Below are 26,541 nucleotides of genomic sequence, written 5' to 3' on the forward strand. Positions count from 1 at the left end.
GGGCTTTTATCGCATAGCTAACATGATCGTTAGCTGCTGATGGCAAGCGTGGAATTAAAACATCCATATTTTGAAGGTAAAACATGTTTATGTAAATGTTTTCGGCAACATTGCCTAACCCTAATTTTGCATTGAAACCCAAGAATAGAGTTGGTCAAATGTATTCGTCATTAATATCAGATGTGGAAGCTAGTTAGTCTGCTAACATTTGCGAAGAGTAGGTTTAAATGATCCAGTCTAACTTTTTAGGCGTCGTCCTCGGCCCAGTCTCATATTGAACAGAGTTTTTTTGCCATACTAGGGTAGCGATACCAAACGTCGTGTGGACATTTAAATCAGTGGAAATATACCAAAGAGTTCCAGATTATAATGTATAAGCATATGGCAACCATATCTAACCTAACTTAATGTCACAACTCATCTTGATGCATACACTGGTGCATAGTGAAAGAATCAATGCACAGATTTAAACAGCTGGTACAGTACTTATGTCCATACTAGGCCATCTTTCAGCAAGAAAGTGAGAATTATAGTTTAGTGTTGTGGAAACAGTTTGGTAAACCTTGTTTTGCCTCTTTACCTTTTCAACTGAGTTGGCATCCTTTAAAGATGAAGTTCTAAATTGTAGTACATTTCTGTACACCTTAGATGAAGCTATTATTCTCTTAAGTAGCCTGTGGTTAATATGCTCACCATTGTGAAGCCCCTACTAGAAACCCTGCTCTGCCAACAGCAAAGTCCCTCCAGTTGTTTTACTGATGTGATGACAGGAACATGCAGAATGCTCAGGGGTCATGTAGCAGTGAGCTGAAGATAAGCAGGGTTGGACAGAGTTTTTCCAAAGAACATACATGGAAAGACTAAAGAAAATATCATGTTTTTGTTTAAATAGGGTGGGGTGGAAATGCAGTTATTCGGCCCCTGACAAGTAATTCTAAGAACAGTTGAAATAACAAAGACAATGAATGAAAGTCAACGTTGTCTTAAGCTGCTGGCTGTGTAGTGAGGCTTAGCTTGTAGGTTAGTACATGCAGTCCATCAGCAGATCTCCATCAGGTGATTTGCTCTATTCACACAGGGTTTCTATTTAAAAATGGTTTCCCTTCCTGGAAGATGTAAAGGTCCCTGACAAATGAGACATTCTAGTGAAATATTATCTGTGTCTAATCTTGAAAAAGATCATATGCCGGTCAAATAAAGATTGTGGTTGGGGCATTCATATTTATTACCATATTAATTTGCTTATTGCCTACATTTTATTTAAAATAAATGAAGTCCAGTAAGACCCGTGCATAAACAGGCACATAACATTTAATTATGTTCTGACGACTTCAAAATGAAATAATTTCCATTCCCTATCATCCTTTTTATAGATAAAAAAACAAATTGCCTCGAATAATAACTCTTTAAAAGCAAACAGAGTTTAACTGTAACCCATAACTGACTCATAATGGGTTGGGTGGCTCATTTGACTTCTTATAAGACCTCGGCATGAAGGAACCTCGCTGTAATGTATTAGCTCTCCTCTGGTGTGGTGATGCGTAAGGCTGATTGTTTGCACTCATAACATGGTTGGCACAATAAAAAGTAAAAGGTTCTACGACCCAGTTTGGCCCACTCTGCATATATTTTTGCTCAAATTCCCGATGAAGACTTTGAAGGCTGTTGACAAATTCAAGCGTCCATTACCAAGCATCGCTGTCATCTCAGCAAGAGGGACTGTGGCGTGGCAAACACATCGCTGGCACCTTCTTGGGTTACCTGATTACCAAAACCATAATTCACATACATTGCTTTTTATTTGATGCTCTCTTTTTAGTTTTCACTCCAAAATCATTTGACTCGATTGCCCGGGCCCAGCAGAAGTTCAATACAAGTTCTCTTTTAGACGAAATGAACACTAACTGGCTAGCTCTGAAATATCTCTTCCCTTTTGCCTTTTGGCCAGACTAAAGTGTCTATTTTTGCACACAAAACTAAGGCATCTTCTGTGAGATATGCATCCGAAAACCCCGGGCTCCACATTTGACTGCATGGGAAAAACCGAGCTTGAGGCAGTTTGCCTGCTCGGACATGGTTATATATTGTTCAGCAGCAGCGATGTTAATAAGGTCACTTTCTGCAACCTCTGCTCTCAGTGATTGTGCCAATACTGCGAATCACACAAGACAGATGTCACTATTAACCTCTATTTATTGTTGTCAGATGACTTGGCAGCATGTTAAAGTGATTTAATCAATGACTTTGGTGCAGCAGTGAAGGAATAACCTTTCTTCATTAACGGGTAGCGTTAACAAGCAACAATTAAATCACTCTGAGAACAGAAACAAAAAATGATGTCAATGGTGTCTTTGACGATATTGACAAACATTTAATGTCTTCATTTAAAGCAAGAGGTGACAGAGATCAGCTAAGCCTGATCAGAGATACATTATTTTGCAAATCAAAGCTTTTAGGTTGCTAACGGTCAATGTAAAGTGACAAATAATCTGTTTTTAGCGGGCATATATGCATGAGATTCATCGTCTTATATCAAGAAACTCTTGCTTAGTTAAGTCAAAGTGAAGCTGGACTAATCCACATTCAATTCTCCATCAATGTCATTATCACTATTACATTAAGGTGCCTGAGCAGTCATGTCAATCCCCCGCCTCATTTGACCTCACTTTAGAAGTGATCCATGCAGGGTGGAATATAGATTTAATATGTAGGAAAAAGAGAGTACATTATCAGCCCTTGATATCTGTCAAGGCCAAGTGCTAATCCGGTTGCGTTGAGGTATTGAAGGGAACAAGTAGGATCAGTGCATTGCAAGAGCGTCTGTTTGGGGGCTAAATGTGGACGTCAACTGCTTAACTTAAGGCTCCTGATCAACAAATGTAGTTATTTGTATTTAATGTGATCATGTTTGATGTATGGTCAGTTAACGCATCTTATATTGTGGAGGAGGGGAAACCTTTAGGCGTATGGATTAAGGCTCCAATAGCTTTGGAGTGATTTATCCAAGCCACACCCAGAGTAAATCCCTCATCAGACGAGGTGTCCACTAATGACAAAGTACTTGTTGCAATTGCGGATAATTTCATCAAGTTAAAAGTGTGCCTGTGTTTTACACTTCCAAAGGTGCTCCGAGCTAATTGCTTGTTAGTGTGGGTGTGGTTTCGTCACTCTGCTCATCCCAGTTCTCTTACTCATCAGGCGTGTGCTGACTATGAGAAACCAAAGCGATTCACTGACAGCTGGGCAACGTGCTCATCGTTGCATTCATTATTCAAGGCACTATCATGCCACAGCTGCTCCATATTAATGTGCTCCCTTCTGACTTCACTTGTTTAAAAAAAGAGTGTGAAAGTGATGCTAAAAGGAAAAACAGAGGAACATTGTTTTGAGGATACAGGACTTTGCAGGAACCACAAAGTGACTGATCTCTAAAGATGAGTATTTTGCGCTGCCCTGGGGGGGGGGGGGGGGGGGGATGTAGGCCAATCATGTGGATAAGCTATCGGCCGTTAACTAACAACCTTGAAACATTTCAGGCTAGAAAATTGCAAAAATACCAAATTACACAGTTGTCTTTTGTCCACACGAGTCAATTGGTAAAGCTTATTTTGGTTTTATGATTATATTTTTTTATACAGACAGAAATAGCAGTCGATGAAGCCAAAATACTGACTCGTTTTTTTTGCCAATTCATGGGAGAGCCCAAAATGCTTCATTGTCTGACTCCATTTTGAGACTCGGAGACCTACTAGAGATCAGGAGGGGTCCTGTTGAGACAGGCGAAGTCAGCGAGCTCAGGAAATAGGAGCACTTCTGGGTGTGCTACTGTCCACATCATTTTTATCACAGGCTCTGACAAGCCTTTTGGCAATGGGCCTCTTCTCTGCTGTTCTTCCCCTTCTAGTGTCTTTGCTCCTGGTGCCGGTTTGTCAAATCAGTCTTGACCCGACACAGGCGCAACAAACACTGAGCAGCAACTTGACCCCAACGAGAGCTGTCAGTTACAGTCAGATCTTAAACATCTCACTTTGCCTGATTTGCACACAATAAGAATATCTGTACCTGTGTTTTACCTCCTTAAGAAACACTTATAGCTACGACTGCTACGTTATTATATTGATACCCTGATACGAGACTAGATAACGTCTCAGATAATATAATATTGTAATAGCGTAGGTGGTGTCTTTTTACTGGTTTTATACGTTTTAATTACATGAAATTGCAATGCTCCCCGGGCGCTGTACACTAGCTGCCCACTGCTCCTAGTACTAGACTCCTGGTGCTAAGATGGCTTAAATGCAGAGAACAAATGGGGCTGTGTGCTCTGCATGTGTGACCATTTAAAGAGGGTTTCATCCCTCCCAATATAAAGCGATGTCATTTTCTGAATTTATGAGATTGTTATAGCTTTTATTTGCCTTTACCCACTTAGTCAATGAATACACATTCCTGATGACCAATGTTCAACATTCTCATTGTGTAAATATTTGGTGAAAGAAACCCTACAAAGGTATTTGATAAGAAAATATAATCTGTATATCAAACATAAGCCTAACCCTATCCTAGTTAACCTAGATCTTACTATTTTATAATGTATCCAGTGTTTCCCACAGAATTTGATTCTATTCGTGGGGGCACCGCACAAGAAAAGCCAAAGGCCCCTTAACCTATTCGGGTGGTCCACGCATCCACCCCCCCTCAAATAAGATAATACATGCGAGTTCATGGCTACTGTAGACAACGTTCTTGTTGCTCTGTGTTGCGTTGTTAATGAGTGAAACACACCGGAGTTGAGGATCTGTGGGGTTTATTCGCCCAAAAATATAATTTACAATGTAGGCATTTAGCAGACGCCTTATTCCAAAGCGACTTACAACGACCAATTACAGGGACATTCTCCCTGGAGTAACCGAGGGCTAAGTGCCTTACTCAAGGGCAAGTGGTGTTCCAGGCAGGATTTGAACTCGCAACCTTCCGATCATCAGCCCACCTCACTATCCATTAGACCACCAAAAAAAACAAAAACGATTTCCCTTCGATTCTATTGGCTCAGGAAGAGATGTCACATGTCAACATCGAACAAGGGGGGCCAGAGATAAGGAAAATCCACCCAAATGGCCCCAGAAGAGGTTTTGTTTGCTAAATCTGTCTAAAGAGGTCAAATATCACTTGTTTTGCATCAATCTTGATACAGGGTACTAATTATATGTTGTACTTTGGATTGCTAAAGCTTTTAGTCTACTAACCCATCATCCAAGGTTAGTTTTCACTATAAGTACAACATATTTTTTGGACGGACACTATAATTTACAGCTTTTTACTATGTTCAATCTGAATTTTCTTTAAAATAAAAAACATCTATATTGATTCTGACTTTTCTACATCCAGCTCACAGGTTTATCATTACTTTGAGAACACATATTATTAATGTAACCCTTTTAGAAGGGAAGATATGGTCATTTGTTCTGGGAATGTCATTTTCGAGCCTGAGACCTGAAAACCAGGCTCGGGACTTAACAGATTAAGAGGTTAACTGTTGTATGGGTACAGGGTATATGTATATGATTGCAATGTGGACTTTGAGAATGCAGAGGTTTTGAGCTGAAACTGTAATTGACGCAGAGACACAGGTTAAACCTGCAATCCCTGCTAGTCACCTGGCCCTTTCCAAGCCGACCTAGAACCAAGAGTGTATCTGCCGGGCGTCGGCCAATCATCTCCCAGAGGAGAGCCAGGCCCAGTGAGCGGTGTCTCTGCTCAGCAAGAGGTGTGCTGCATTTATAACACAAGACAAAACGAGAGCACCATAGCGAAACGTTATGTTGCAATAGTCATTTCATTCAGATTCCTTTTTTGTGATAATCATTAGAAGCCAATACAGTAATTGACAATAAAATGAGATGCATTGCACAACCATAGGTTCTGTCGAGCTGCACCATATGTGTTTCTCCGGTTTATAAAGAGGTTGGAGCTGGTTTCACTCAGTGGGGCAGCGGGACATTGTTGTGTGAAGAATCAGCAGCTCATTACCAGCAGCCAGTGTGTGTCTGGGGAGCCACCAGATTGGTCACAAATCTCTCTCTCAGGGAAACTGGATTAATAGCCAAACTGCAGAGGGTCATTTCACTTGGCTTCTCACTCGTCTAAACTTCTGTTCATCAAAGAAAATATTGGGATTTTTATTACAAAAATATCCATACTTTTCACATAATCAGAAACAGGTTTATTACCAGGTAGGTTGAGACGTAAGAGGAATTTGACTTGGTGTTGTGGTGTACAAGTAAAACAAACATTTAAAAACACAGATAGAGAACTATTTTACATATTTAACTTGGGTGTCATTTAGGCTTTTTCTAACGAGGTGTGTTTTCTGCCCACAGGAGACAGTGGCAAGGTGACGACGGTGGTAGCCACACCCGGCCAGGGCCCCGACCGCCCACAGGAAGTCTCTTATACAGACATAAAGGTTATAGGGAATGGCTCCTTTGGGGTGGTCTACCAGGCTCGCCTCATCGACAGCCAGGAGATGGTGGCCATTAAGAAAGTTCTCCAAGACAAGAGGTTCAAGGTATGTTTAGAGAAGCTTACACTAACCAGTAGGGGTGTAACGGTACACGTACCCGTACCGAAATTATTCGGTACGGGCCCTTCGGTTCGGTACACATGTGTACCGAAGTGTACCGAACGAATATAACGTTACACTTAAAAAATTGAGAACGTGAACAACTTCTTGGAAGTAATCTCAGGTGCTGCGTCGCAGCATTCAGAGTATTTTGCTCCCATTGTGTTCAACGCGTCATAGAGCGAGCAAGTCATTTCATTGGACGAGAGGCATACTATGTCAGAGGGATGCGTTCAAATGTAGTCAGTAATTTGAGGAACTGTCTAAATGGCGAACGCAGATAAAGTTGAGCTCGAAAATCCTCCAGCATCATTGAAGTCTCCGGTTTAGGAATATTTTGGTTTCGCAGTTACGTACAAGGATGACGGACAAAGACAGGTGGACCCAACCAAAGCTGTTTGTCGGCATTGTTCAACTAAAATTGGTTACGCGGCTGGCAATACATCAAACTTGCACACTCTTGAAAAGGCATCACCCGAACGTGAATATCACCGGTACCAAAAGAAAAAAGACTGAAGTGCAAACCCAACTCCCGCTAGCATTTAAGCCTCCACCACTCGCAGAGAGTTCAGACCGAGCCAAAGCTATTACAAACACCAAATATCCTTATGTTGCCATGTTAGCAAAGCGCTACCTGGCTGTATCTGCTACCTCTGTCCCTAGAGAGGGTGTTCTCCACAGCAGGAGACATTGTTAGTGCCAGCAGATCTGCCCTTTCGGCAAGCAATGTGGACAAGTTAATCTTTCTTTAAACAACATGAAAATACAATGACAAGCAAGTCCTAATGTCAAACTGGCTGCTTAGGTACTAGTACAGTTCAAATACAGATTATTTCAGTTAATTAAAAAGCTGCACCTTAATGTTTTTTTTATTATATTTTGTATTTATTTGAGTGAATATTCACAGTTTAATAATAATTTGAAAAAAATATGTTATGTTTTGTGATAATTTGTTCTGCTGTACCGAAAACGTACCGAACCGAACCGTGACCTAAAAACCGAGGTACGTACCGAACCGAAATGTTTGTGAACCGTTACACCCTACTAACCAGATCATTACTGTTTGGGGGTGCTTCATGGAGCTTTTGAAAAATAATCTTGGTAATCAATAAAACCAAAGGGCGGGGCAACGGGAATACGATTATAAAGTGTAGTAGCTCACATCATATTCGTTCAGTTTTATTTTCTGTACTTTGTTATCCCTGTATCATCTGTATACTGACCTGTGTTTATTTACATGCCTAATCATTTGATTGTACACCGTTTTATGTATGTGTAATGTTCGTTATATTTGAAAACTTCAATACAAATATTGTTAAAAAAACAAGATCATTACTGTTAAAGTTGCACCTACAAAGAAGTGGTAATGGATTTGTTGTAGACGCAAATCAGTTTGTTTAATACATCCTGACTGAGGGACCTGTGCATGTTTGTAATGAGTCCTCTTTTTCCTTTCTTCATTACAGAATAGGGAGCTGCAAATTATGAGGAAATTGGACCACTGCAACATTGTGAGGCTACGTTACTTCTTCTACTCCAGTGGAGAGAAGGTGTGTACGCACTGACGTGACGTTTTAATGCAGCATGAATCAGGTTTCTAGACGAAGCACTCTCCCTCCACACCCAGCATGCATCAGTGATGACTCATAGACACGTTTCAGACAAGTTGATCCTGGTCTTATTGTACATTGAGTTCCACTCTCTTTACTTAACGGTTTGCAGGTTCAAGCTCTTACATAACACTACACAAACTAAATACTTTTGCCTCTGTTACATTAATGAGCTGTAATATCCTATTCAGTCATTATTTACACTCTGTTGTAATATGTATTATTGCAGGCTAACTGTGTTTACACTGATAAGAATATACTTTAGTTTAATTAAAAAAGCTTAAAAGTTTAGTTTCAAAAATTAAATTGATTAGAAATGGTGTATATTTTGCAACAAATTAGCTGCTTCATCTGTAATTGTTGAGTTAATTGTTTGCAGCAAATATTTACTTAAAGGGGACCTATCATGCAAAATGCACTTTTTGATGTCTTTTATACATAAAGATGTGTCCCCTGTGTGTCGGGGAACTCACGCAGCGTCAGGAAATAAAACCCTCTCTCTTTTCCTCCGTATCCACATCTCTAAAAACAGGGCTACAACGGAGCTGATCCAGATTTGCGTCCGATATGACGTAATATCGTTTCATCACCGCAGTATTTAGTTTAGACAGTAGCTGCCGGGTCCCGCATGAGCTCAGCCCCCTCCTTTTTTATTTATTTTAAAGCTTTATACCCAAAATCAGCACTTTAGAAACAGGAAGTGAAACAGAGAGATATGAGGCATGGTTAGAATCGGTGATCTGTTTGGTATTTTGAGCAAAACACTTCATAGACATGTTTTTTATATATCTGAGACCTACGCTATTGCCTAAAAATAGCATGATAGGTGACCTTTTAAGAAAATAAGTCCAGAGTATGAGATAAATATTTCATTATGTCCTTTTTAAAAGCAATCTGATAACTAATCTGCAAACAGTATTTATTTGTTGCCTAATTACTCCCCCCATGAACCACACAACACATTTTAGTAAATTGGTTTTATACTCCTTACATCCCTTTCTCTTTCCACCTATAATTAAACAACCTTTTTCCTTTTTCCCCCCTCCTTCTCAGAAAGATGAGGTGTATTTGAATCTGGTGCTGGACTTCGTTCCCGAGACCGTGTACAGGGTGGCTCGGCACTTCAACAAGGCAAAGACCACCATCCCCATCATCTATGTTAAGGTCAGTACACACACACACAACATACTCTCACACACACACACACACACACACACCAGGGACGTGCACAGGTACGGGTTAATGTTGCCAGGGCAACGGCCCGTTTGGCCTTTTTGGCTGACCTGCCCCTCTGGAGAGAGCGAGAGTTTATTTAAATGTTTTCTGTTGTGGCCGAATCAACATGATAAGCCCACAATTAGTAGCGTCTCGCTGCGGGAAACACACTTTGTCAGCGCTGTCATCTGCCGGTGCTTTAAAGATCAAATGCAAAGCTTCCAAATATGCTACATTTTTATAGAAATGTTGTTTTTAAGACTGCCTGTATTTAAAAAAAAAATTAAATCGAGATAATACACCCGAAAAAAAGCTTTTTATTGATACAAAACTTGACCCAAAGCCGTCTGAATTTCTGACATGACCTTCCCAGCAGCCTCCGCGCGCGTGACGTCATACATGCCAACAGTCTCTGGACCAAACATCCCGACTCGGCAGTCTCGGTCACAAGTTTTTCGACAAGAAAACTGAATTAACATGGGTTATTGTTGTGCTTTTTGTTGTACGAACGGTGCGGGATCTGGGAGAGTTTTTCATGTATTTCCCAAAGACCAAATCATCCGCAAAAAATGGATTTAGTTAGTGAATCGTGTTGGCTGGCAACCGACAAAATGGAGCAGGTTGTGTTCTGATCACTTCGCGTGTGATGCATACGAGGTTGATCCTGCTATCATCAAGTCTGTTGGTGCAGAAGCATTAATAGTATGTCGGAGGCTGAAACCCGGAGCCGTCCCCTCCACATTTCAGCACAAGAAACCACTGAAAGAACGAAAGAGCCGGGCGATGGAGAAACGACAAAGAATTAAGGGAGGCGCTGCGCTGGCAGCTCTGGGAGGGAAAAAAACATTTTGACTGTTTGCGCTCATCCTAATTTTCGGCCTTGATGTAACAATATTCATAATTAAGTCAAGGTAACACCCTTTTCACCCCGGTTACACGTTTCATTTGCCCTGTACGATGGGCGCTGTAAGTGATGAAAGTGGGGGGTGTTGGCTTATCAGGCGTCCGCAGCTCACAGCCAAAGTGGGTGTGGGATCGAGCGAGAGGGATAAATGCAATTTATGTAAACAAATATTTCCAAGGCACTCCTTTATAATTATTTGGATAAACAGGTTTGAAATCATTTCAATGTATTTGTTCTACTGAACGATTTTCTGGCAGGGGGGGGAGCCAGCTAAAATCGCGCCTAGGGCAGCAAATTGGTTAGAACCGGCCCTGATGGTGTAGGAAACGGGCTCCGTGTTACAAGACGGGTCTGGGGTTTGGCGGTACCACTGCACACACACACACACACACCGCTGCAGACTCTGCACGAAGGAGCCACGGTGCTGCAGCTCCTGATCGGAGCAGAGACACACGTTCACTAAGCGGAAAAACTATATCCTGTCACAGAGATCTGCTATTTTAAATGTTAAAGTCAACACATATCGACCCTAAATAAAGTCTATATTAAGAACGAGAGATGTTTTGACATTATGGCTTAAACAAATGACAAATGAGCCCCGAACAGCCCCGGCCCATTTTAACCCCTGGCTAGAGGCCCTATTTTATCAGTATGTCTGGACTGCACAGCAGTTACAATGGTCAAACTATTAGAACAGAATTGTCCCCATTTTGTCTTTAATAGTTACTAACATTAGATATTTTAATGAGATATGGACCGCAAAACATTTCCCTGATTTTCATTTTTGAAATTAAGTCACCAAATGCAAGTAGTCGCCTTAGCTTATTTTGTTATGAGATGTGAATTACTGTTCAATTTAGTTGATGTAATAATCGTTTGGTTTCTTTTACATTAAAAAAAGGTCTTATGTTTTTTTTTGGGTGGAGGCCCTTTTTCCAGTTTAGAGCAATAGCCCCTCCAAATGTCTGTGCACGTCCCTGACACACACACACTCTTCCACCATGCCACTATAAGCATTAAAAGGTTAATTCAAGTCAGTTATTCAGGGATTAAATACTTACATTCTCACAAGGGAACAAAGCTGTTATAATCATAGAGGCAAATAAACTGTCTGGTCATTTTGACTACACTCAAAGTCATCATAAGAAGTCCTCAAAGCTTGCAGAGGTCTTAACCCCTGTCTGTTTATCGATCCAAAAGTAACAGGAATTAATGGATATCATTGGTTTTGTGTGGGATTAATACATCTGAAATGCCCTTTAGCTGCCATTTAACATATGCATTTACTCGTTTTTGGGAACCCCTGACACCCAGACTGCCAAACAAGACAGATGCAGTACTTCTGCTAAAAAGCCTTTTGCTTTACAAGTTGGAGAATGTATCGTCTTTGGCAGAAGATCTGTGTGCTTACTGCTTTACGTCTTTGTAAAATAGAGACTTTCTCTCACACTCTGCGACATCACATGGAATAGATTTGAGCTTCATCCGTTCCTTAAGGTCGTATTTAAGCAAACTACATTTCTTCAGTAATTGCCTGAGGATGTAACAAACGATCGAGTATGTTCCTGTTGGTTCAGCTCACTGTTTAAGGATTATAGAGGCAGAAAGGGAAAGATGGTCCCAAGGGAATTCATCTGTTTGCAATACGCTTGGCTCCCTGTCTAAAAGGGTGCTCATTTCCGAGAGAGTGTTTGTGTGTTTACTGTGTCTGCAGCAGCAGAGGACATTATAGCTGTCTCATGGCCCATTTCCCCTCCTCAGCCTGCTGCTCCCCCATGGCTCGGAGATGCATGCTGATATCTCCCTCACACACACTTTCTCTCTGCTCTGTCATCCCTCCGTCCTCCATCGACACACTTCTATCTCAGCGTGCCATCTCTTCCCGTCCCCTGGGACTCAATGTTTTCACCGTGTCTCTCATTGTTTCCCTCTTCCTCACCCCTGCCCTCCTCTTCGCCTTTTTAAACAGTATCCTTCACTCATCATTTTCTCTGCAATCATCTTTTAATCTGTCACTGCATCATGCGGGTAATAATAGCGAGATAATGGTGATGGCGGTGATTTGTCATATTAAGATGCTTTCTGTCGGCATTCCACAGGCACATTTAATGGCTGCAGACTTATAAGTGAGAGCCATTTTCACACAAGGACATCACCATTGACCTAGGATGTTTAGACAAATGTCAAATAGGGGTTAGTTGTACATCATCTGGGGGAGTTTTTACCCCCCTAATGTTATTTTGTTGTAAATACCATGCCACTGCGGGCTGCTGCAGACACCACACAGCTGCTTCTTTCAACACTCTGCATCCAGAAAACAAAATTAGGGCACAAATTGATGTGACTGGTGTGTGATGAGAAACCTTACAGACACACACAGATGCTCCTGCCTCTGCCAAACAAAATACAAACTTGTGTTATAGAGCCAGATGGTGTGTAAGATTTTTAATTTGTAATGCCGTTTCCCAACTAAAGTCAGCTAAGCCTCAGCTCAGTAGTTACCAAAGTTAAAAAATGTTATCTTGGTCCTCATCAAAGTGTATTTATTTTCACAAGAAATTAGCAAAGTTCAAGCATAAGTCTGAACAACTCAAAGCAATACTTCTTACTTCAACTACTTCCTGCTTTCTGTGCCATTTATAATGCTATTTCAGGAACCTCTGCCTTCGCTCGGGTCAGCTAAGGTCACACGAGGCTTCCAGTCCAAAGGGAAATTACATTAAAGTATCTGAATGTATACAAGGCAATTCATTATATGGGTATTGGTAGATCCGTAAAATTCTTTAAAATTCAACAGAAAAGTCTTGCTTGTTAGTTGTTGAAGTCTAAAATACTGTCTCTTGCATGTTGTCATTGGAGTATTTTTGCATCCAATTGCAGGCTTTAAGGAGCTGTTATAGATATATCTATAAACCTTTGAGTTTGTTACACTATGTGCTCGAGGACTCTGTTATATCCTTTTAATGGGAAGCTCATTGTTCTCAATGGAATTAATTACATTTCAATTGGTTAAGCAATCCATTTTCTGCCACTTATCGGTCCAGATGGCATTAATGAATGAATTAAATATTCAACACATTTATTAGAACATGTCATACAGTGCGTGGAACTAATAGAACATTTGTATATTTAATATTATTCTTGCCAGGGGCGGACTGGGACTAAAAATCAGCCGGGGAATCTCGACCGGCTCTCTTCAGTACCGCTAGTAAATTGTCAACGGGGGTGTGATTATCCGACCGGCTAGGGTTAGTTGAATGTTCCTTGTTGAACTCTGATAGGGATCTGGAGCCTCCCTGTGAGTCACGAGTCACCTGACTCCACATGCAAACAGGGGGAAAACAGCTCTTTTTTGCTTTTCTTCCTGGTTTATCTGTATGTTTCTGTCTGAGTTGATGCTAACTCTCCCCCCCCCCCCCCCCCCCTCAGGTGTACATGTACCAGCTGTTCCGCAGTCTGGCTTATATCCATTCCCAGGGCGTGTGTCACAGAGACATCAAACCCCAGAACCTGCTGGTGGACCCGGAGACGGCCATCCTCAAACTCTGTGACTTTGGCAGGTCAGTACCAGACTCTGCCTCTGGACATCAAGTCTGTCTCCCATCATCCTGTGCATTGTTGTGACCGTCTGTCTCTCTGTGTTTCTGTGTTTACTTAGCTGTCTGTTTGTGTAGCCATCTTATTTTTATATAAAATATATTTCAAGGTTCAAGGCTTTTATTAGTCATACGTACATAGCTACAGTGTAGTTATGACGATGGCAATCTTAGGTCCCAGGCTCCAACATTGATAGGTTAGATTGAACAGTTCAAAGCTACTATTCAATTCAATTCAAGCTTATTTATATAGCCCAAAATCACAAATCCTATTTGTCTCAGAGGGCAGCACAAGTCAACAAACACAATTGACAATGTAAAAACAACAAACGTATCTTATAAGATCAATGTGAAAATACCAATTTAAAAAGAAACATGACACAAATACATTTGGAGTACAATAAATAAAATTCCATAAAACGAAGGGTCCATGAGGATGTATAAAAGGGGGTTTAAAACCAGTCTTAACTGTACGCTGTACTAAAAAGGAAAGTCTTTAACCTACTCTTAAATGTGTGGGCACTGTCTGCCTCCCTGATCGTCACTGGAAGTTGATTCCAGAGGAACGGGGCTTGGTAGCCGAGAGCTCTAGCACTCTACTACACAGCTACTAGTGTTCAGCTTAGTCTCTACTATTGAACATCAATTAGCAAACCATATGTTACGGTTCCCAAAAGCTTGGGTACCACAGCAACAATAAAGGTATCTGTAGAAAACAGAAAAGTGCAGCAGCAAGAATTAGATACAGGATCCGGTTGATCGTCTGGATTGCTTCTTTATTTGCAAGATCAAACACTCAAGGTGTTTCAAATACAAGATGAGCTTCTCTGCTGAGGCCAGTGTCACATTCATTTTGAGGTTTAGTTTTAGTCTGTCACATAAAATCAGTTACGTCTTCATCCAGACATTTCAAACTGACAACCTAGCTCGACAAGAGATCCTTAAAACATTGTCCTACAGTGACATCATGCAAAACTGTGATATGAAGAAATTGGTAAAAAGGCTAAGATGGCAAAAAGATAAAGGCGAGCACGTATATTATTCTGGATTGTACATCATCACAAAATAAATGATGTGCTGAAGGTTTAAACATAGAACAAAGTATTTGAGCTTAAAATATGTCAAGTCCTAGTAAACGACCAACAATTGCTGAATCATACATTGGAACGTTGACCTTTAACAACATTTAAATGCAGTTTTCCAATTCACAATGACATCTGTAAGTGTAACTGTTGGGTTTATAAAGCATTCAATGAAAGGCCAAATTATCATAGGTGTAGGAGCTCACATAAATACACCAAAAAAAGACAAGGCGATGTGCCTGCAAGACTCCACTCAGGTGAACAAAACATATTACCTGTGCGCTGTAGGGATCGACCGATATGGCTTTTTCAAGGCCGATACCGATTATTAGTAATCAAGGAGACCGATAACTGATATTTGGAACCGATATACATTTGCAGTAAAATCAGAAAATCTTGGTGTCAAAATGTAGAATAACACAACTTCTTTGAAATGCCTTTTTATGTTTAGTGAACTTTTCAACATCTTAAAACTGGTTTACTCTCTGTGACCCTGAGTAAAGTAAATGAAGTTAAAATAAAAACTACTAAAACTTGTTCTGAACTGATATTTGAGTCTCACTCATTTAGTAGTCCCAATTCAGCAGATCGTGGTGCAGAAAGCAGAGTTGCTGCGAGGCTCCACTAGCAGCCGTCACAGTCCCAGCGCGTCCCAGTTTCTCCGCTGCGAGACGCTACCCCCCCCCCCCCCCCCCCCCCCCCCCCCCCCGGTCCCTTTGTAACTGGGAAACTGATAGAATTGGATCATAAGATCGTGGTGTTTTTTCAACTTCGGCATAGGGGATTGGGATGTTTATTGAACTTCGGCTTTCAACTGATTTACCTTCGAAACACCGCTCACTACTGCTGCTTGCATCGGTCTGTGTCGAGCCTTCGCTCAGGTCACATTTACACACGGCGCGGCTGAAGCCCGCGAAAACGGCATCTATAGTTGCCGACAGTTTAGTATTTTTAAAATACCGTTACTATGTCAAACATGCTCAAAACTTTCTGTCACACTCTCTTAAACATCTCTAACATTATATCTCATTTACACAAGTTAACATCGATCATTTTCATCATGTACTGATCTGTAGAAAACAGAAAAGTGCAGCAGCAAGAATTAGATACAGGATCCGGTTGATCGTCTGGGTTGCTTCTGAGGAGGGGGCGGAAGTGTACCCCCTAAGATAACCCAGGTGTCACCGCTCACCTGCCAAAGGTTCCACCTTGGCGCTACTTACTCTTACTGTTTCTCAAACAGTACAGATAAACCATAAAATGATATGAATGTCACCAAAATAAATACAGATAATGTTGAGCTTTTCAAAACAATAAATTCACTGTTTAGCAAAAATAAATAAAAGTAAATACACAAATAATTGTACCATTTTTGGGGTGTACCACACATACATAGAAGATCTTCACTTGAAGGCGTACAATGTTCAAACCACAATTATAACCAAAACAGACCATGTAGCCAAAATGTAAGAGAGTGTTGTACAGACTAACAGGACAAAACAAAAATAAATAAATAAATAAACAATACAAAGACAAAAAAATTATATATAATAAAGAGGAAATGGGGGGGTACCTTCTACTCACTGCTGAACATAGTAACTAACTTAGCACTAACCGGCAAATATATAAGCAAACTAATTAACCAACTGTCTAAATACTAGCTTATTTACTAGGTTACTAAACCAATTGTCTAAGAGACTAGCTACAAACTTTCTAACTAGCTATCTTGCTACTCGTAGCAACAGTCTAATATACTACCTAACATAACTACAAACCAAATGACATAAGGTATTAGCTATAAGCTTCTAACAGATATTAGCTAACAGCTACTAACTCACTGACTAACACAATAGCTTAACAATTACTTCCGACCAACTTCCTGACATTTTAGCGAACTTGCTACAATTAACTGTCCATCATACCGGCTAACCTAACATTACTTCTGGCTAACTGCCCAAGATATTGGCTAACCTAACCAACTTTCTAACATAGCTAACTGTCTATGTATTTCTAACCTAACATTAATACAAACCAACTGCCTCACATTGGTTACTAGCTAAATTACTACTAACCCACTGTCTAATACAGTGTTTCTCAAACTTTTTCATACCAAGGACCACTTAACCAATAAAAAAATACTCGCGGACCACCTAACTCCACAAATATCCAAAAACATATTGTTTTTTACAAACCGCCTGAAAATGGTACAAACAAGTGGCCACATGTGTGATGAAGGTGTTGTGCTGGGCTATATCATGCAATCGAAGGTGAAACTTAAGCTCGCTCCATTGCGGAGATATTCCCGCGAGAGTGCGGAAAACTTTAATTAATTAATTAATTTCAAATGTGAAATTGTACCAATATACTCACGGACCACTAGGGGGCGCTCACAGACCACCAGTGGTCCGCGGACCACACTTTGAGAAGCACTGGTCTAATACAAGAGCCAACTTTAAAATATTGCTAACCAACTGCCTAACATACCTTAACTACTAAGACACTGCGTAATATAGACAACTAGCTAACTTGCTATTGTCTAACAGAGTATCTAACTCAACATTACTACTAACAGATCTGCCTTACAAGCTTTGAGCTAACTGGATACTAAACAACTACCTAACAGTGTCCATTAATCAGTAGACACTAGGGGTGTAACGGTACACGTACCCGTACCGAAATTATTCGGTACGGGCCCTTCGGTTCGGTACAGGTGTGTACCGAAGTGTACCGAACGAATATAACGTTAAACGTACAAAATTGAGAACGTGAACAACTTGTTGGAAGTAATCTCAGGTGCTGCGTCGCAGCATTCAGAGTAATTTGCTCACATTGGGTTCAACGCGTCAGAGAGCGAGCAAGTCATTTCATTGGATGAGAGGCATACTATGAGAGCTGGTCACAGGGATGCGTTCAAATGTAGTCAGTAATTTGAGGAACTGTCGAAAATTAATGGCGAACGCAGATAAAGTTGAGCTCGAAAATCCTCCAGCATCATTGAAGTCTCCGGTTTTTGGTTTCGCAGTTACGAACAAGGATGAAGGACAAAGACAGGTGGACCGAACCAAAGCTGTTTGTCGGCATTGTTCAACTAACATTGGTTACGCGGCTGGCAATACATCAAACTTGCACACTCTTGAAAAGGCATCACCCGAACGTGAATATCACCGGTACCAAAAGAAAAAAGACTGAAGTGCAAACCCAACTCCCGCTAGCATGTAAGCCTCCACCACTCGCAGAGAGTTCAGACCGAGCCAAAGCTATTACAAACGCCAAATATCCTTATGTTGCCTCGTTAGCAAAGCGCTACCTGGCTGTATCTGCTACCTCTGTCCCTAGAGAGAGGGTTTTCTCCACAGCAGGAGACATTGGTAGTGCCAGCAGATCTGACCTTTCGACAAGTTAATTTTTCTTTAAAAAAACATGAAAATACAATGACAAGCAAGTCATAATGTCAAGCTGGCTGCTTAGGTGCTAGTACAGTACAGTTCAAATACAGATTATTTCAGTTCATCGAAAGCTGCACCTTAATGTTTATTTTATTATATTTTGTATTTATTTGAGTGAATATTCACAGTTTAATAATAATTAAAAACCCAAAACTAATAGTTTATGTTTTGTGAGTACTAGTAGCCTACAGTAAAGTTCAAATACAGATTATTTCAGTTCATCGAAATGCTGCACCTTAATGTTTATTTTATTATATTTTGTATTTATTTGAGTGAATACATTATTCACAGTTTAATAATAATACAAAAAAAATATATATATATGTTTTGTTTTGTGAAAAAAAATTCTGCTGTACCGAAAACGTACCGAACCGAACCGTGACCAAAAAACCGAGGTACGTACCGAACCGAAATGTTTGTGAACCGTTACACCCCTAGTAGACACAAATAAGAGGGAATTGAAGAAGGGTTTTGTGTAGCCATCTTTTTCTGAATTTCTGTCGATCTGTCATGTCCTTTTTACCTCTCTGTCTTCGTTTGACATGCTGTGGTTTTGTGAAAACAAATTAAGGAAATGAAGGTTCAGGCCGAGGTGACATGGTCATATCAGACTAGATATCATCTCTTATTTTGAATACTGTGATATTCTAGCTGTTTCTTTTCCTGGTTCTAAAAGCTGCATTACAGTAAAAGGATATCATTTTCTGAATTGACCAGCCGTGTAGCTTTTACGTACATTTCCATTTCATTTAGCTGATGCTTTTATCCAAAGTGACTTACAATAAGTGTATTCAACCATGACCACGATACAAGCTCAACGCAGCAAGAGTCCTGCAAGTACATTATCTTTAAATAAGCCAAACTGTCTCCCTGAGACGGCGGGACTGTGGTGTGTGTGTGTGTGTGTGTGTGTGTGGGTGTGTGTGTGTGTGTGTGTGTGTGTGTGTGTGTGTGTGTGTGTGTGTGTGTGTGTGTGTGTGTGTGTGTGTGTGTGTGTGTGTGTGTGTGTGTGTGTGTGTGTGTGTGTGTGTGGTGTGTGTGTGTGGGGTAGTGTGTGTGTGTGTGTGTGTGTGTGGTGTGTGTGTGTGGGTGTGGTGTGTGTGTGTGTGTGTGTGTGTGGTGTGTGTGTGTGTGTGGACCTCAACAATGGAATTATGATCAGTAGAAATGGCCATGACATGGGACCTTTAACTTGTATTTTTAGAGTGTTGTATTAGTAATTTTACTTAATAAAAATCTCTTAATACTTCTTCCTGCTTTAGTTTTAAGTTACTTTACTATATAAGATTTAAAATATGAGATTGAAGTGTATATAAACAAACCTTGTAAAGACGGTGTATACGAGAACAGCTTTGTCAATTAGCCAATTATATCAAAATTCATTAGCATCTACAAACAAACTGATTTTTAGTTTTTGTTAATATTTCGTGGGTACTTGTGTTTTACTTCAGTAACATTTCCAATCCAGCACTTAATTGTTGCATTAGTCAAAGTCAACTTTATTGTCAATCTTTCAGTTTGTGTGTACAGACAGAGGGATCGAAATACCGTTTCCCACAATCCTGAATACAAATATGTATATCCTATATATATACACACTCAACAGAAACATTTACACATATGCCCACATTAAGATAAAAACACAATAATCAATATATATATATACAGTGGGGCAAAAAAGTATTTAGTCAGCCACCAATTGTGCAAGTTCTCCCACTTAAAAAGATGAGAGGCCTGTAATGTTCATCCTTGGTACACTTCAACTATGAGAGACAGAATGGGGGGAAAGAATCCAGGAAATCACATTGTAGGATTTTTAATGAATTAATTGGTCAATTCCTCGGTAAAATAAGTATTTGGTCACCTACAAACAAACAAGATTTCTGGCTCTCACAGACCTGTAACTTCCTTCTTTAAGAGCCTCCGCTGTCCTCCACTCGTTAACTGTATTAATGGCACCTGTTTGAACCCGTTATCAGTATAAAAGACACCTGTCCACAACCTTAAACAGTCACACTCCAAACTCCACTATGGCCAAGACCAAAGAGCTGTCAAAGGACACCAGAAACAAAATTGTAGACCTGCACCAGGCTGGGAAGACTGAATCTGCAATAGGTAAGCAGCTTGGTGTGAAGAAATCTACTGTGGGAGCAATTATTAGAAAATGGAAGACATACAAGACCACTGATAATCTCCCTCGATCTGGGGCTCCACGCAAGATCAAGGTGAGCACAAATCCCAGAACCACACGGGGGGACCTAGTCAATGACCTGCAGAGAGCTGGGACCAAAGTAACAAAGGCTACCATCAGTAACACACTACAGCCAGCCAGGGACTCAAATCCTGCAGTGCCAGACGTGTCCCCCTGCTTAAGCCAGTACATGTCCAGGCCCGTCTGAAGTTTGCTAGAGAGCATTTAGATGATCCAGAAGAGGATTGGGAGAATGTCTTATGGTCAGATGAAACCAAAATAGAACGTTTTGGTAAAAACTCAACTAGACGTGTTTGGAGGAGAAAGAATGCTGAGTAGCATCCAAAGAACACCATACCTACTGTGAAACATGGGGGTGGAAACATCATGCTTTGGGGCTGTGTTTCTGCAAAGGGACCAGGACGACTGATCCGTGTAAAGGAAATAATGAATGGGGCCATGTATCGTGAGATTTTGAGTGACAACCTCCTTCCATCAGCAAGGGCATTGAAGATGAAACGTGGCTGGGTCTTTCAGCATGACAATGATCCCAAACACACCGCCCGGGCAACGAAGGAGTGGCTTCGTAAGAAGCATTTCAAGGTCCTAGAGTGGCCTAGCCAGTCTCCAGATCTCAACCACATAGAAAATCTTTGGAGGGAGTTGAAAGTCTGTGTTGCCCAGCGACAGCCCCAAAACATCACTGCTCTAGAGGAGATCTGCATGGAGGAATGGGCCAAAATACCAGCAACAGTGTGTGAAAACCTTGTGAAGACTTACAGAAAAAGTTTGACCTCTGTCATTGCCAACAAAGGGTATATAACAAAGTATTGAGATGAACTTTTGTTATTGACCAAATACTTATTTTCCACCATAATTTGCAAATAAATTCTTTAAAAATCAGACAATGTGATTTTCTGGATTTTTTTCTTTCTCTTTCTCATTTTGTCTCTCATAGTTGAGGTATACCTAGGATGAAAATTACATGCCTCTCATCTTTTTAAGTGGGAGAACTTGCACAATTGGTGGCTGACTAAATAATTTTGCCCCACTGTATATATATATATATATATATATATATATATATATATATATATATACACAATATCTTTGGGAATGTACATTAGTGCAAGATTGTCCATAGCAGCGTAAAAAAGTATTATTAGAACTAATGCACAACTTTTACAGTGTTGTATTAGTACTTTTACATATTACAAATCTCTTAATACTTCTTCCACCACTAACTATATATATATCTCTTATCTCTTGTAGTGCGAAGCAGCTAGTGCGGGGGGAGCCGAATGTTTCCTATATCTGCTCGCGGTACTATCGCGCCCCGGAGCTCATCTTTGGAGCCACCGACTACACGTCCAACATTGACATCTGGTCGGCCGGCTGCGTGCTGGCCGAGCTGCTGCTGGGCCAGCCCATCTTCCCCGGGGACAGCGGGGTGGACCAGCTCGTAGAGATCATTAAGGTAAAGAGAGGAAGGCTACAGACACTGGCACAGTGCCAACTGATGCACGGGGCAAGATGAAAGGAGACATGGAGGAAAGTTTGAAATTCAAACTACTGTCAGTGTTGGCTTTGGGGAGGAAACTGTTGGAAATGTGGTTTTTAAAAATAGACTATACTTAGCTATTCAACCTGGTAGATTACTAATTTTCATTTGGTTAACAATCCATTTTAGTTTTGCTTATCTTTGTCCAGATTGCATTTATTAATTATACATTTTATTTGGTCTTATGTACTGCTTAGAAGTAGCTGAAGAGATGTCACCTAATAGTTGCCAAAATAAACAACTTCTATCAATACTATAGAAAATGTGAAAAATATATTAACCCAGTGAAATGTTTACTTAGTTTTTTGTGGGTTTGTTTATTTGGGTTAAATTGGAGCGCTGCGTAATCAAAATCCAATCTGACTAAATAAAGTATTTTGTGATTCTGATAGTAAAACATTACTCCCCGGTCGATGAATGTGTACTTATATTTCAACACAGATAGTATTCAATAAAGAACAGTAGCCCTGGAAAGATAATGCAAGCTTTACACTTAATATAACAAAGGATACATTTTGTTACGCTCCACATTTAAAACCCCTTCTCCACATTTTGAAGGACACGCCAACGATTGTAATTCATATGAATGAACATACATTTTTCCTTCGTGTGCTTCAGGTGCTTGGGACACCAACGAGGGAGCAGATCCGGGAGATGAACCCCAACTACACAGAGTTCAAATTCCCTCAGATCAAAGCACACCCCTGGACAAAGGTACGTCCCAGCTGCAGCAGAATATTAATGGATAGCCGTTATCCAAACATCAGCTTGAAGTTGTTTTTGCTCTTTATGGAAAAATAAACGTATGTAGGAACCATACAAAACCAGGAACTTGTTGCTATCTACATATTAGGGATGGGAATTTGAAAGCAAATGTATATTCGAATATTCGACCCCCCAAAAAACGGTTAACCGAAATGTACATATCCTATAAATAAATAAATAAAAATAAAAACATTTTTTTCAATAGCTTTTGGAAATAAATAAATGTTCAAATAAGTATAGAAACCAAGTCGAGTGGAGTACTCCGTGACCACAGAGTGTGAACGTTGTGATCAGCTGTTTTAGCGCAGTTCTCCAGTGAAGGGGGGGGAGTCTCCCTCCGCAGCCGGTTGGCGTAGTTTTGGCACAATTCCGTTGTACAGACCGACGTTAACAGCAGTCCTGTCTGTGCACACGGAGACCGACTCTGTCGTCCGGTGATCTAACCGCCTTCTGGAAAAGCTTCACAAGTACGTCGTTACGCAAATGCGCTTTGTGACACAAGAGACGGTACGCATTTCAGATTGTTGCCGCGCATGCGTACCTGCATACCAGTTATGTGCACCCCTGGCTATAGGCCTACAGCTTTCATGTGCGGAGGCGATTCACAATCAGGCCAGCTGTAGAGAAGACCCTCTCAGCTGGAACGGAGGTTGCGGGTATAGCAAGGTATAGCATGTATATAAGTTTAATTTGGCATAGTCTGACCTCTACACCGCACTCACTAACCTGGTCGAAATATTTCCACACATTACTCCTTTTTGACGCCATGTCTGTTGTGTAGGATTCTTCTTAGAGTGTAAATAATTACCGGACTATGACTGCTAAAATATGTTGAATACCGGCAAAACGAAATCTCCTTTCAAAATGTCTATGTACTTTGCCGCCACACACGGTTGCCAAGCAGCGCTTATTGTTGTTTAGGTTGGCCACTCTTGTGTTGACATGGGGCAGGGGAGCACGCTCATGAACTGTTAGCGCCGGGGGCCTCGCAACGGCTGCGGAGCCCATTTGCGCCGCATGTGGGCCTAAGATGAGGTTTGAGTCTGCGTGATCTGCGTGTAGGGAGGGGCAGATTTGGACATAAACGCGAGTGAAGTATAACCGGACACGAGAGAGAGAGATCAGCACCTGCAGCTCTGCCCGCTGTGAGGGACCGGTGAGCGGAGCAAAACACACCTTTAGACGTCAACTAACACATTTAGCTATGGCACTGTCGTATACATTGAATTATTCAATTTGATAATATGTAATCAACTTAGGCATCACTCCCAAAAAGACAAAAAAAAAGAATTAATCAAAATATTAATAACTCATATTCGAATACCTGAATCATTTTGAATATTCAATTAATCGTTCCCATCCCTACTACATACTACTACATACTGATGCTGCTCCCCAGTATGTTTTATTTGCAGTGCTGCACTATGACTGTAAATAAAGTAAGTTTTTGCCTAATAGTAACAATAAATAGTACCTTACCCCAGATCAGATTTGTAGCCGATGTCGTGTATCTGTTCTTTCTGAAGACGTGTGTTTATTCAGGGAACTCGGATACATTAAAATCAGTTGCTGAAAGAAAGTTAAACAATCGATTCTGTGGCAAAGAGCTGGGCTTGGAGAATATCTAATCTAATGATATTTTCGAACAAATGTCAATATATCTTATTTATATTGCACTTCACAAAAAGAAACACAAATTGCTTCCAAGACCAACAACAATATTAACCTCCCCTCCTGATCCATAATCACAGCAACCTTTGTGATTAATACAGAACATCACAAGTCCATAAACACAGAACAGAATCAAACGATAGTAAAAACATTCAACATTATTAAAGGTTTAGGTCTTAAATGGCTCTTAAAAGTATGTTAAATGATCGCCCAGTCCTACAACGATCTGTGTCAACAGCAGAAGTCCTCCTCCCCTTGCCGCTGTCCTTAATGCAGGGTCTTAAAAAGTATTAAAAGTTGATCGATCAATTTAGCGATAATGAAGGCTATTAAAAATGCGATGAGGTCTTAAAATGTATGGAAAGGGTCTTAAAAAAGGTATTAAAAGGTTTTACATTTGACTTGAGGATTCCTGCATATACCCCGTGATTTCTTTCATGTTTGTAAAGCACTTTGAATTGTCTTGTGTTGAAAGGTGCCTTATAAATAAACTTGCCTTGAATCTAAATAACCCGTGTCTCTCTGACTCTCTCTCCCCTGTCAGGTGTTTAAGCCTCGCACGCCCCCCGAGGCCATCGCTCTGTGCTCCCGGCTGCTGGAGTACACGCCGGTGACCCGGCTGTCTCCGCTGGAGGCGTGTTCGCACGCCTTCTTCGACGAGCTCCGTCAGCCCAACACCCGCCTGCCCAGCGGGCGAGAACTGCCGCTCCTCTTCAACTTCAGTCCCGTCGGTCAGTTCACCTCCTCTCCTCTCATCTCTTCCTCTCCTCATCTCCTCATCTCCTCTCCCACCCCTCCCACGTCACTCATCTCCTCCCCTCCTCTCATCTCCTCCTCCTCTCCTCCCCTCTCCCACGTCCCTCTCCTCATCTCCTCTCCTCCTCATCTCCTCTCCTCCTCATTTCATCTCCTCCTCTCTTCTCATCTCCTCTCCTCCTCATTTCATCTCATCTCCTTTCCTCTCTCACCCCTCCCACGTCACTCTCCTCATCTCCTCTCCTCATCTCATCTCCTCCTGTCCTCCTAATCTCCTCTCCTCTCCCACGTCCCTCTCCTCATCTCCTCCTCCTCCTCCTCTCCTCTCATCTCATCTCCTTGTCTCCTCTCCTCTCCCCCCTCCCATGTCACTCTCATCTCCTCTCCTCCTCCTCATCTCCTCTCCTCCTCCTCATCTCCTCTCCTCTCCTCCTCCTCATCTCCTCTCCTCTCCTCCTCCTCATCTCTCCTCCTCATCTCTCCTCCTCCTCATCTCCTCCTCCTCATCTCCTCTCATCTCCTCTCCTCCTCCTCATCTCTCCTCCTTATCTCTCCTCCTTTCCTCCTCCTCATCTCTCCTCCTCATCTCTTCTCCTCTCATCTCCTCTCACCCCCCTCCCACGTCACTCATCTCCTCTCCTCCTCCTCATCTCTCCTCCTCATCTCTCCTCATCTCATCTTCTCTCCTCATCTCATCTCTCCTCTTCTCCTCTCATCTCCTCTCCCCCCCTCCCACGTCACTCTCCTCTCCTCTCCTCATCTCATCTCCTCATCTCATCTCCTCGTCTCCTCTCCTCTCCCACCCCTCCCACGTCACTCTCCTCTCCTCTCCTCTCCTCTCCTCTCCCACGACACTCTGCTTCTGTTTCAGCTCCTCTGAGTGTCTTGGATGTTGTCCTAAAGGGCTGCAGAATTAATTGGAATCTAATTCAAATTGCAGTAACGATTATTGCACTATTCAAATCGCAGGAAGCATAAGATAATATATTATTCATCCCAGAGTTACAAAAATACAATAAACACAGCAGCACAATAATAATAAACCTGTACGCTAACAGTGCAATAAAAATAGCAATTCAATAACTTCAGGAAACATCGATGGTCACATCTTTAATCTAAATA

General features: G+C 41.2%; 1 protein-coding gene across 2 annotated transcripts in view; it reads left to right on the top strand.

Moving 5' to 3' along the window:
* gsk3ab (glycogen synthase kinase 3 alpha b) overlaps positions 1-26,541 on the top strand; it is a 31,428-nt gene that overhangs the window by 639 nt on the left and 4,248 nt on the right. For both annotated transcript variants that reach the window (XM_034221671.1, XM_034221670.1), the window contains 7 exons: positions 6,381-6,568; positions 8,089-8,172; positions 9,286-9,396; positions 13,781-13,911; positions 21,939-22,143; positions 22,846-22,941; positions 25,208-25,394. In XM_034221671.1, coding sequence (XP_034077562.1) covers positions 6,381-6,568; positions 8,089-8,172; positions 9,286-9,396; positions 13,781-13,911; positions 21,939-22,143; positions 22,846-22,941; positions 25,208-25,394 — 1,002 coding nt within the window. The remainder of the gene's footprint in view (positions 1-6,380; positions 6,569-8,088; positions 8,173-9,285; positions 9,397-13,780; positions 13,912-21,938; positions 22,144-22,845; positions 22,942-25,207; positions 25,395-26,541) is intronic.

This window comes from Gymnodraco acuticeps, unplaced genomic scaffold (assembly GCF_902827175.1).
Source record: "Gymnodraco acuticeps unplaced genomic scaffold, fGymAcu1.1, whole genome shotgun sequence".
Classification (NCBI taxonomy): Eukaryota; Metazoa; Chordata; class Actinopteri; order Perciformes; family Bathydraconidae; genus Gymnodraco; species Gymnodraco acuticeps.